At 36.6% G+C, this 13,051-nt stretch overlaps 1 protein-coding gene across 3 annotated transcripts; it reads right to left on the minus strand.

Annotated features, from left to right (window-relative positions):
- Positions 1 to 8,031: 8,031 nt before the first annotated feature.
- Positions 8,032 to 11,672, minus strand: LOC110855754. 3 transcript variants are annotated; one of them, XM_035856556.1, is made up of 5 exons: positions 10,592 to 11,672; positions 10,237 to 10,509; positions 9,360 to 9,867; positions 8,617 to 8,845; positions 8,033 to 8,274 (listed from the first exon to the last, which is right to left on the minus strand). In XM_035856556.1, the coding sequence occupies exons 1-4, from the start codon at positions 10,616 to 10,618 to the stop codon at positions 8,637 to 8,639; spliced, it is 1,017 nt and encodes a 338-aa protein (XP_035712449.1). In that variant the 5' UTR covers positions 10,619 to 11,672; the 3' UTR covers positions 8,033 to 8,274; positions 8,617 to 8,636. The 3 variants fall into 3 exon arrangements, with proteins under 3 accessions (XP_035712448.1, XP_035712449.1, XP_035712450.1); XM_035856557.1 differs by having other exon boundaries at positions 8,033 to 8,355; XM_035856555.1 differs by having other exon boundaries at positions 8,032 to 8,845.
- Positions 11,673 to 13,051: the final 1,379 nt, after the last annotated feature.

Raw genomic sequence — 13,051 nt, forward strand, 5'->3', positions numbered from 1 at the left:
GAAATCATACACTCCTTCGGCCGCGTCGACCTCGTTAATTTGATACGGTAGTCCCTGAAGAAATACAAATATTTAATATATGTCCGCAAAATCAGGAAAATAAAAAATTTATGAAAAAACCTACTGTCGACTCGACAAATCCCGGGCGATTGTAAGACAGCACGGAATATCCGTTCGCAATAGCTGTTTGGTTCAGCCCATTCTCCGCAAACGAGGCGTTTCCTTCTACACAGATAACCAGCGTTTTGCCCGTTCGACTGTGTAAAACTCTGCATATGTACATAAATCAGAGAAAAAAAATTAGTCATGTAGAAATTAAGTAACAATGCAAGTCAGTGTTGCACCCTTTGAAAAATATTGCATAATTGCTATCATTTATAGAGCTAGAGTTTTCTCCCAAATATGTACATATTGGATAATTATGATTGCTGGATTTTGGTTAGACTTCTTGAATTGTCACTGATTACAGAAATTCATGCAGAGAGTTGAATGAATTATGAAATGTTTATGTGTGAGAAATTTCTCGGGATAAAAGTGACAATTATCCTAATTATAATCAAATTAAACTGACAAAAAGGTTGGTAAAAACTAGCATTGATTATCCACCAATAATTAAACGTGCAGTGTAAATTACCTTCTCCTATCGAAGAAAAGAGTGTCGATCATATCTCCCTGTGCGGTAACAATTTTTGATCGAACTGCATTATAAGCTACAATCAGGTTGGCCCTCTCATTCTACAAAAATAAATACGTATTACACACATATTTTCACAGAACTATGACTTTGCATATAAGCACGCTCTCAAAAAATTTATAGAAAAATCATTTTAAAATTGGGCAAAGTGACACAGGACAAAGTTAAATTTACTACACTTAAAAATCCAGTATGAAAATAATACCGTAAATAATAAGTGATATTGATAAATAATACGGCGAAGTTAAAAAGTTTGCACATTAAATACATATGTGCATACATACATATGTACATGTACATATATGTATGTTTATGTACATGCATATATGTACATGTACATATGTATGTATGTACGCATTTATAAGATAACTTTCCCCAGAAATAAAAACAAGCGCTGCAAATATTTCTCCATTTTTTTCCACCATTTCGTACTTGTCTTGGGAAAAATAGTTTTGGGCAAGGAAACATAATCCTGGGGATCAATTTACATATGACGTAGTAATAGCACGGTGTTAAAGTTCTACCATATCAGTAGTAAATTTTCATGGACCGATATAATTTTAAAACCAAGCTGTATCAACTTTAATACCGAGAAATCAATTCTGACATATCCGTAAGAATTTGAAATGTCACCTACTCGGAGGAATCTTAAATGCCACCATCCCAAAAAAATTCCAGGATATAGACGCCGATTGAGTGTGCCAAAAGCCAGCCAAACAACCATCCGACCGAGAAAGGCGGTTCATATAGTTCTCCCCTGCGGATAGAATTGTATGACACGGGCCAATACTTGAATTGGAAGTCATAGTTTCGAAGCTCCTCCATAGTTGCGATGTTAGGAGTTCTGTGGGCTCGATCCAAAACGTTCATAAACTCCCTGTAGGTGGGATTCATCCAACGTCCTAGAATTCGTACGATGTAGAAGAGCACAAACGCGATCGCAGTGTACAGAATGTACATCAGGTCCCACGCCAAACATGTCAAAAGCAATCCCACCGGTATGGACCAATTAAAGCCACAATTGCCCAGCTTTTCGACTAGGTTTCCTTCATAGATGCGATTCTAATAAAACAAAATTCATGGCATTAATATTTCGAATGGGTAAGTAACTGCAGTAAATTAAATTATAATTCCGGGGCATATTTGTAACGATATAAAAGCATAGGTAATTGATATATTATCACACTTACTTGTTCGTTGTATTTTTGGTATAAAGCCGGTGTGAAAATAATATTGCCCATTTTTTCCGGTCTTGATCACACCTGGAGAAAAATGTGAGAAAAAGTGGTGTCATAGTTTGAAACATTAATTCTAAATCGTCTAAAATTAATTGCAGGAATAATTACGATTTACGGTTGTCATTTATCAGAAATTTATTGATCTTTCAAGCTCCCTTGAGAGGTCAGTAGTTGACCGCAGGCCCCAAGTGTGATACTAATTTTTATTCCTAAGGCCAGCAGCTACTCAAAAATATATGACTTTAGGCTTGTCGAAAGGGAACGATATTTTGATCTTTGACCTAGATTTGCGTGACCTGAGGGATCCGGGCTATATCAATTCGTGTTAAGATCGTCAAAATGTCAAGAAATTTGATAGCAGGAAGGTTTCCCATAAAAACTATATTTCTATCTTATAAAAATATCGTAATTCGCCAAAAAATCACGCAATTTTCGGTTGACACCATGTTTTTGCTCATGAAGTACAGTATGTAACAAAAGTATAGCTACGATGACATATTTTTTATCTCAACATGATGCCGTAATATTTCAACTTTGAAACTCCGTACAAAAATGTCAAAACTATCTGCCGACAATTTCCTCGTCGCAGATTTTTAATGTCGCAGATAGGTCAAAGGTCAGGATTATTTTTCTAAAAAAATTTGAGGCGTAGAAAAAAAAACTTCGTGGATAATTTTTTTTGAACTTTGCAATATTTTTTACTGGATGCGGCATGCGTTTTGAAGAAGAATGAGCTTTGGTCGGACGGTGTACGATTTTTTTTGGCGCCCACAGGAATTTTTCGCCCAGGAGAGGTTGGAGGTCTAAAATCGCCGCCTTGGCGAAAATTAAAAAACTGAAATATACGTTTGCATATAGAGGGTCGGGATATGCAAACGTATATTTCAGTTTTTTAATTTTCGCCAAGGCGGCGATTTTAGACTTCCAACCTGTCCTGGGCGAACAATTCCTGTGGGCGCCAAAAAAATCGTACACCGTCCGACCAAAGCTCATTCTTCTTCAAAACGCATGCCGCATCCAGTAAAAAATATTGCAAAGTTCAAAAAAAATTATCCACGAAGTTTTTTTTTTCGTTGGACACCTCGGTATGTTTCCTTGTGAGATACATTTCCCGAAAGGCCAAATATACCTAAATTTAAATATGTACTTGCAGTGGCCGCAGAAGACGAGGGGACATTAGCATTTTAGGATAGGAGAGCGACGGGTTTATAAAACTTGCAAATGCTCGATATCATTGAGCCCTGACCACCGATCAGCCCCTTTTTGCGTTGCGAAATTTACCAACGTCCCCCAAGAGTAATTTGACGAATCGAACCTACACATACATTTGTATTTATCAGGCGAGCAATTCAATTTCCCTGTACATATCACATTCGTTAACGAGATGAAATCCACTTGTGTAACTTACGCAGTATACAAAGCTACACTGCACGTACAAGCTGTGTAACCTGCATAGTTTTGCATTTAGTTCGCCCCAAAATACTGTATGAGCAGACCGAATCAATTAAAATCAGCGCTTTGTAAACTTCGTAATGTTTTAAGAAATATCTGCCCAAATATTGCTGCATACATATGTAATTTTTGATTACCCACTAAATTAACGTGGTTTGAAAACTCGGTAAACTAATAAAATTGATTTAGTAGAATTTACGGGCACTGCTTGATCTGACGCGGCTGGTAGTTTCAAGCCAAAATTGCATGCGAATTTTGTAAACCTTGCAACTTTCCGGGAAAATTCGCAAGGGTAGATGGACATGTGTAAATTAAAAAACGAAATAAATTTTGTCTGAATAAAATGATTCACAGAATCAATAACGTCAACTTTGACATGTGTGATCTCCTAACAATTTACTGCATACAATTTTGTAATTTACATTTCATTGCATTTCATTTTTTTGTAATTTACTGTTGTACCTTCCTGCCAAAATTTCAGCCTACTCTACATGCATACATAGTTTTAGTGTCAAATTGTTCGCTCTTCTGGGTCACATGCCATGCTTTAATTCGCATTGATTTTCCAGAATTTAAAGCTAACTTTCAGCCAAACCCAGGATTATTCAAAGCAGTTTTACTTCTCGAATTTTAACCCGATTTCAAAAATTAGCTCAGAATTACATCATACTTTTCAGAAACTTTCAACTTTCAAAAATTCCAGGTGTTTTGCATACTTTAAACTGAACAATCCGCACGCCCATTTCAAATTCTAATTAATTTTAGAAGTATAAAAGTCTTCAAAATTTCAGGACAACATTTTTGAACGAACAATTTTAAAAACATTTTGTGAAATCGGGTTAAATTCAAGCGGTTTGATTTAGATTAGTAAACCCATTCACCACAAGAAATACATACATATTTTGTATTTTAGTATTGAAGTTAATTTCGCCACCCGTGTACATAAATTAAATTAGTATTTTTAATTGTTAGTATAGTTAACTTACACTTCTTTGAGCATGCACGGTTAGATTGAGAGGAGTGGGAGTGGAGAGGACCGATAACTGGCACACGTGTGGTCAACTTGGAAAGTATGTTCGAGAACTATTAGTTCGAAATATAATTCGATATAATCAAAAAAGCACACACAAATCCCGAAGCAAGAAAAAAAGTTAAAATTCGTTGCAGCTGATGAAAAAACTGTTCTTTTTTTCAAGTCGTCCACTGGCTGCCGGCAGTGAGATGCGGTGAAGAAGATGAAGAGAGGCGAGCTGGACCGTGGGTCATCCACTGTCTAGACAGTTTTTTTTTCATCTCCGTGTCTCGCTCGATTTTTTTTGCTGTCTCGTTCTTTGCCAATTTTTAATTCTCCTCCTCCTCCCCCACCATGTTATCGAGGCTAGATCAGCGATAAGCTACATAATTAGATGAATGTATGCACATGCATGCTTGCAATAAATAGATTGTTGTGCTGGTGAATATCCTTAAATAAGCATGATATTCAATTTAATTGAATTCTTCCTTCTCGTTTTTGTCATTTGTTTTAAAATTTGTACCCGGATAAATAATTACTATCGTACTTATTTAAAATGTTTTAGATAATGAAATATTCGAATTAGTCATCATTTCGTAATTGGGCTTTGTCCATCCTTTTTCAACTTACTTAGTTTATAGTTTAGTTACGAAATTTAGATGAGACAATTGCCTTGTTTGAGACGTTTTAATAAAGTTTGAAGAAAAATGAGAGGGTGGAGTAGGTGCTAATAAGTTTATTGTAATTAGTTAAAATATGGGTGTGAGTGTACAAAATGCGTGGCAATGTTTTCTGCTTTTTTCATTAAAAAAAGTATGTCAAGTCGTCAATTATGTCGAAAATATCATATGTAATGATATTTTCGACATAATTGACGACTTGCAAATATGTATTACAAATTTGTATGCATTAGAATGAATTATAATTTCATTCGGTGACATTAAATGGCTAAATGTTGCGTAAACCATTCCATGATCCGGGTTACGTCAATAGTTGGGTAATGGGGCGGATGGATAAACTCGCCGGATTAAGCTTTTTAGTTTCTATGTTCGAATCCTGGTATAACCGTCTTTTTATTTTTTTGCAGGTAATTTCTGCGTTAAAAATTACTGTTAAAAAACCTGTATACACTATATACCTGTAGGCAGTCGAATTAAATATAATATATTTCGAAGTTTATATATAAATTAAATATAATATATATAGTTTAAATATAATATATTTCGTTTATAATATATTTCTATTATACTGAACACACTCACGTAACCCTTCCGATATCTGGAAAATTGAGTTTAACTGGCGAAGTTTTGCGTGAGATTTAACAAAATTTTTGCTGGAAAACCATGGGATTTTTCAAATTTATTAAGCAATTGGGTGTTATTATTTCGCAGAATTATTTCGTAAACCCATTCTTACCATCTTCAACAAGAGAAATTGCATAAATCCTTGGAAACAATAGCAAAATGGAAGTTTTAGTAGATTTTTGAGACATGCGAAATTTGTGAATCCCCTCAGGACACAAGTTTTTCGATTTTCGCAAGTTTGCTAAATGAGTTGTGATACTAAACACGTGAGTAGGGCCATTATACTATGGGTATATCTACTATATTTTTTATTACATTTCTTGGTAAAAGGTCCAATGCCCGAAAATGTTGTCATAATAACATTTAAATTTGAGATTCTGACTTCAAAATGGCTAAACTCCCACTAATTATCTTGAACTTCCGAATTCTTCACCCACTTCTACCCACTTGCTGAAATCTCCACTATGTATGAGCGGGGCTAGTATATTTGCAAACGTGGGCACCAGAAAACACCAAGCCATGAAAAATTTTGTTCTTCAGATATCATATTTGAAAATCAGCAGCGACTGAAGCAGTGAAATTAACATTGCTGGATACGGGAGGGAGGGGTTTATACTGGATAAGAGTCCAAAAAGGATTATGGAAACCTGGTTGACCTTAATTTTTGAGATGACCTACTCGTCGCCGAAAATTTTCACTGTCATAACATATTTTTCACCCTTTTCGCATGAGGAATCGAGTTATCACTTAAAAAAAACAAAGGTTTCAAAGCCGACGTCAAATTTTTTTGACTCATTTTAACGTTCACTGGAATGGAAAGTTCTGTCGCAGTAAATTCGTAGTGCTGATTTAATTTCTGAACACCTCAAAAAACCTTCCCGTCTGCGCAAAGAAATTACTGGAGCTTTTTGTTGTTGTATTAATATTGGTATTAATTGTTTGTGACAACGTCCTCAGACGTTTATCCTAATTCGTGGAAAGGATTATAAAAACAACCCCACGTTTTGAAGAAGGAGAATCCGCTTCAGAAATTACTCGAACATTTCCCTGACATACCGTCAAGTTGTGGAGAACCGGAACCTATCCAGAGACGCAATTCGTCTTGGATTGCTCTGCATATCCTCGGCCATAAGTCCCATTTTGAAAATAATATACCGAAAATCTGGTAGGTGGACAATAAAACGTGCAGTGACCCTGCATAAATCTAACAGATCGATTTTAACGATTTGGGTAGGAGATCTGTCGTTTCATTATCCAGAATCATGTAAAAACCTTTGAGTCCCACAGCAACGTATGTATTTTCGGACAAAACCATTCAACGTCAAATAAAATTTGGCGACGTTCTTGGGCAAAACGGCTGTTTAACTGGGGATATTTTGTGTACGCAAAAGATCGGATTGAATTGTCATCACTATACGAGGTATCGAATTATGCAGAGAAATGAGGTTCCCGAGAAGAAGCTTCCAAAAAATCACTACACTGTAAAGCATCCGGTAGAGTCACATATGTACTTCGTACTGGTATTGAATTGTTAATAATTCCTTACCGGATTAGTTATAGTTTGATTCTGAGTGGTAGCGATTTCATTACCACAACATTACTACGCCGTAACGATCGGTATTACCGATGGCGGTAGAGTCATCTATGTACTCCGTCCGGTAATAATTCGTAATGATTCAATACCAGTTGCCTAAGAGTGTACCTTTAGCGATTTGTAGTTGGTTCTGCTATCAAAACGTGACCGAAGTGAACGTAACTTTTGCTGGTCAAAATCTGATCGGACAGATTTACCATGACCTAATCCTGCCAGTGCACTTTGATACGATGGAGACTCTGTAAGCTACCTTTTTCAAATTCGCAACAAGGTGGAGCACCAGCCCACATTTCAAATGTTACCACTTGCATTTTCTAGAGACGGTGGTTTATCATGTTGGGAAAGGGGTGTGAATCGATATCAGTCAGGAACACAAACCGAAATTAAAGTTTATGGTCCGAACTCAAAAGTAAAGTGTTCGGCGGACCTGTTCCACGCGATTGTGTGTACTTCCCGGACACGACGTTTTCCCTTACATAGAAAAACATTTCCAAAATCGTTTTGGAAAATTTGCCAAAAAATTTCAGGACAAGTAAGAGTTCAGGGGATGCTATGATGCGATTATTGCATAAATCTCACATTCACATTGCCTATTTTTGGATGCGTTGTGAATATTTTCAGTGAAGGCGAATGAATGATTATATGTTTGTATGTAACTAGCAGGATAAATTGAATATTACATTCTTAATTGAGAAATCGTTATGTCTTGTATTTACTGTTATTTTATTCTACTGAACATTTCAAAATTTTCAAAGGTTACAAATGGCGTTATTTTTTTGTGTGCATAATGTGTATCCCCATGTTCACACAAGTATATGTAAATAAATATATGCAATTATGCAAACAGAAAACATCAAATTTTACGCTGTGAACTTTATTTAGAAAAAAATAGCCTAGACGGAAACCTGTATCAATGATACATGCACTATGGAAAGTCAGGTGACTTTTTCTGTAATGTGAAGCGAGTTCGTAACACGGCTCTGGTGGAGAGAAAGATTTTTATTATTTTGTGGAAAAAGTGATACGTTGCATATTTAGTTGTGAGAACGGCTGGAAATTTTCTGTAGTTTTAAATAATTAGTACGGAAAACACTCCATCGTATACTCTTAAAAATAATGTTACACTTTTGAAAGTATGTATGTATTCTAAATCCAGAGCAACATTAACTTGATCAAGGGCAAAATAAACGAAGGAGTTTATTGAGTTTATTTAATACGAAATTCAGAGTGCATTTACTGCTTAAAAAGGTAACATTATTTTTAAGAGTGTACGTATTTGTCTCAATTATTGTTAGGTAGACCATATTTAAATATTTACATACATCGTCACAACGTGTCGCAATTATCTCGTGTCACTGAATAATTTTATTCGCTTAGTAGTCCGATGGCAAACAACATCAAATCCGACCTCGATCGTCTTTAGGCTGGGAATTCTTCCGAAGGCGGAGCGAGAATGGAAAAATACGTCCCGAACGTGAAAAAAGATCGCTGGTTGCATCAGGCTGAAATCGGCCTGCGTCATCCCCACGGTAAGTTGGAATTCCTTGAGTCCTAAGTTTAAAAAATAATGTTCAGAGGCACAAATATATTGGAATTTTTCGAATTATGTATGAAAACTCCTCAAACAATTCCTGAATTTAAACTTTTTCCCGTTTAAAAAATTAAAGCTCGAACTGAATTTGACTCCACAGTTTCTCCTCGTTTTTTGAAAATTAAAATTTGAAAATTGCCAGTACAATCGATACTTGCAAAGCATAAATTCAACAAAAACTGGTAAACTAAAAAGTACAATGAAACCTATGGACCATGAAATTACATATACAAATTTAACACATTTAATTTGATGGAACGATCAAAATTTACTAGGTTTGAAACACCTTGGCAAATAAGATTTAGCTGTGCAAATCTAGTAAATATTTTTTTCAAATTTTACAACTTTCAAAATTTGAAGTTTGGCAAATTTGTTTCGGATTTTACAATTTGACAGGCAAATTTTCCACGAATTCTTTGATTTTTACTGAACAAAATTCATAAAATTTACAACATTACGACAATTTGAACTTACCCGGTACCGAAATTGAGTCAAGTGCTCTGGTCAGAGTGGAAAAGTTGGATTTTTCCCGGAGATTGACCTTTAAAGTTTCCAATCCTCGAAATTCACTGAAAGACAAAAACAACTGCGGTATGCTGTCATCCGGCCAGAAATTGGGCCCTCTTCGTGGTCCAGTCCCAATACGAAATTCTTTCACGTTCTCAAAAAGTTGGCAAATTTTTGAAAACAGATCGTAGTCAGTTATTCCGTAGAGATGGAGTCGCAAAACTGTCGGCATTGGGATGCTTAAGGCAAAAATGAGTTGGTTTAAACTGCCTGAAGACTTTTTACTCGAGCGGAGTAAAATGGTTTCCACTTTTGGAAAGTTGGTTGGATTTAGGAAACGTTCAACTTTGAAAATTTCGATAGCCTTATTTCTGAAAATTTGGAGGGACGGCATCCGTGGGAGTTGGAGGAGTTCAAGTTTCGTGCGAAGAGGATACTTAGCGGTCAACTCCAGTTCGATTATATCGTCTTTTATCTGTTGGTAAATGAATGATAGAATTTCAGAATTATAAATTTTATAAATTTCCTAGAAAAAAGTTACAAGAAAAACTTGATTTCGTGCAACTGAAAAAAGTTGTATTTAATGCATGTTGATTTATGTATAATCCTTTTTCTTAATTGCATACGAAATGGGATAAATTAAAATATTTGCCACTTCCGGAGGACCGCTTTTAATGAAACACATAAAATCATGATAAAAATTTGTAAAAAAATATTACGCGAAAATCTGGTAATACATATGTGCATATTTAGATATGTAAAGTGTTACATTGAGATCAAAAACAGGAAACAAAAAACACGTGGTTGCAACAAAGCCGAAAATTTTGCATAATTTAAAACCAACCTGCTGCAAAAACTCTATCGCCTTCATCCCACGCACGTTTTCTCGCGTCTTTTTACTCAAGGACAATCTGGCTCGCTTCACCACCACGGAAATTAGCCATGTCGTTATCTCCTTGTCAATCCAGAATTCGCAATCATCATCACGCCAAACGGGCACGGTCACCACCGATCTCCGCAAAATTATCCTTGCCACGCTGTCACTAATGCCAGGAAAGAGCAGGCGAACCCGTTTCAATTCCGGGAGGGTTAGATACGTCGCGATTTTTTCCATTATCTCCAAAATTATTTGAAATTATTTACAAATTTGTAATTGAGTACTAAACTATAAAATTAAACATGTGAATTAGTTTACTTACCAATTCGTTCGAAAAGATTGATTCCATGTCGTTAGGTTAATTAAATGAGTGCTTTTAAGTCAATTAAATTGTGCAGAATAGTTTTAAAAAATCTTTGAACTTAAGCTTAATTTTTTAGTAAAATTTTTAAATTTGTAAAACTGCCGGATTGGGTAGTCTTTGCTGAACGGAGAGTAAGCTGGAGACTAAAACGTTGAAATTGAAGGGCTGGGTTGTGTAGAAAAGGGTTGAGTGATAATGGTTTCATTTATTCCTATTCAGAAATACCATACTCTCCAAAGTATTTCTCAGAAATAACAAATGTTATAAATAAAAAAAGGGTAGAATAGAAGTATTTAGGTGCTTTGTTTTATATGACTGTATTCCTGCATTACACATACCATTTCGAAATTTTCTATTTATGTATATAAACAGTTTTTACGGCAACTATGTACGACCTAAGTTGAGTACAATTACTCATCGAATCCCTTCGCGGTATGTGTAATGAAGCAGTGCATATGTACCAGAGGTTGACGCCGACAAATTTTCGGCGGCGGCGGCGCCAGTTTCTGGTGATTTTTCGGCGGCGTCGGCGGCGCGGGGCGGCATCGCATTATTGAAGGTATAGGAAATCAAATTTTTTGGCGGCGGCGGCGTATGGTCGGAGGCGTCGTCGGCGTCGACCTCTGATATGTACATATGTAAATACGGATGCAGTATATATTTACTACACTCTTAAATATCAGCTAGAGTAATTTATTTCTCCCGATTAAATTTTTTACCACTTGGTACTGTCATCTCATCATTCCCAGTTTTCCCATTACATTCACCAGTGATAAATGGCTCTTCAGTACGGTAAATCTACATACATATACTTCCGAGCCACTCATTACCACGCATTGTTAATTATGTACATATGTGTACATACTTATATTATTTAGTGTGTATATACATTCTTTACATAATGTATGTACGTAAATTGCCTTCTTGTACGTCATCTACTCTAATAAACCGTTACAACGCATGTAACCAAGGGGTGAAAGGAGTGTCATACGTCAATGTGAATATCAAATTGTTCGAAAATTTGTTAAGATTGACACTTCTGACGTGTTTTCGACTTTTGTGTCTTATTTGTGTCAAATTTAACAGTTGATAACCCTTATGTGACCTTTATATGACCTCTGAGGTCAAAATGGAGGTCACCATTGAATTCGGGGTTAAATTTCAGTTGAAATTGAAATAGATATGTCCTATGACCTTTACATGACCTCTGAGGTCAAAATGGAGGTCACCATTGAATTTGACATTGAAAAATAGTTAAAAATGATGTGTCACATGTCAAAACTGACAAGTGACACTATTTCGTCACTTTTCGTCACCGTGACGATGTCATCGTCACAGGTGACGTCCAACCGCAAAATGACCTGAATTTTCGAATTCCTCGTTGAAAATTAGTTAAAAATGATGTGTCACATGCCAAAACTGACAAGTGACACTTTTTCGTCACTTTTCGTCACCGTGACGATGTCATCGTCACCGTGACGATGTCATCGTCACAGGTGACGTCCAACCGCAAAATGACCTGAATTTTCGAATTCCTCGTTGAAAATTAGTTAAAAATGATGTGTCACATGCCAAAACTGACAAGTGACACTTTTTCGTCACTTTTCGTCACTGTGACGACGTCTTCGTCACAGGTGACGATGTCACAGTGTCCATCTTCGAACTCGTCCTGTCCATTGACGTTAGGAGTTTACGTTCAAAATTTCAAGTGTCTATGTCTTTTCGTTCAAAAGTTATCGGAGCTACGGACAGACGGACGGACGGACGGACGGACGGACGGACAGACAGACGGACATAACGATCTTATAAAGGGCTTTCACCCCTTAATAAACCGTCGCAAACGCGCATACGGAAGTAGCTTCAGACGTACTTCACCCCAAACGGTCCCACCACAACTCGGGAACACTTAATTTCACTCTATTTCAATAAAACGATTAATTTTTTGTAAAAATCTCATTTTGCCCCAACCACACCCCTGGCGCCTAGGGGGTGTGGCACAACTCCGGAACACATAATTTTACTCTATTTCACCTATAGATTAAATTGCACTAAAAATCTCATTTTGGCCCAACCACACCCGCTGGCGCCGAAGGGGTGCGGCAAAATCGGGGAAACACTCAATTTCACTTAATTTCACTTAATTTCATTTAATTTCACTCAATTTCACCTAATTTTACCCATAGATTAAATTGCACTAAAAATCTCATTTTGCCCCAACCACACCCCCTGGCGCCGAGGGGGTGTGGCACAACTCCGGAACACATAATTTTACTCTATTTCACCTATAGATTAAATTGCACTAAAAATCTCATTTTGCCCCGACCACACCCCCTGTCGCCAAAGGGGGTGTGGTCCGGTTGCCCCCAAAACTTGATAGGATCCTCCCCCTGGGGTCCTATGTATGATGGCGAAAACCGA

Source organism: Folsomia candida, unplaced genomic scaffold (assembly GCF_002217175.1).
Source record: "Folsomia candida strain VU population unplaced genomic scaffold, ASM221717v1 Fcan01_Sc013, whole genome shotgun sequence".
NCBI classification, from domain to species: Eukaryota; Metazoa; Arthropoda; class Collembola; order Entomobryomorpha; family Isotomidae; genus Folsomia; species Folsomia candida.

Excerpts from the sequence above, each read along its gene's own strand:
- LOC110855754 (XM_035856555.1), bottom strand. The coding sequence starts at position 10,618 with ATGGAATCAATCTTTTCGAACGAATTG. Across the intron at positions 10,510-10,591 it reads CAATCTTTTCGAACGAATTG|ATAATGGAAAAAATCGCGAC; the intron begins GTAAGTAAACTA and ends ATAATTTTGGAG. Across the intron at positions 8,846-9,359 it reads TGACTCAATTTCGGTACCGG|GACTCAAGGAATTCCAACTT; the intron begins GTAAGTTCAAAT and ends TTTTAAACTTAG.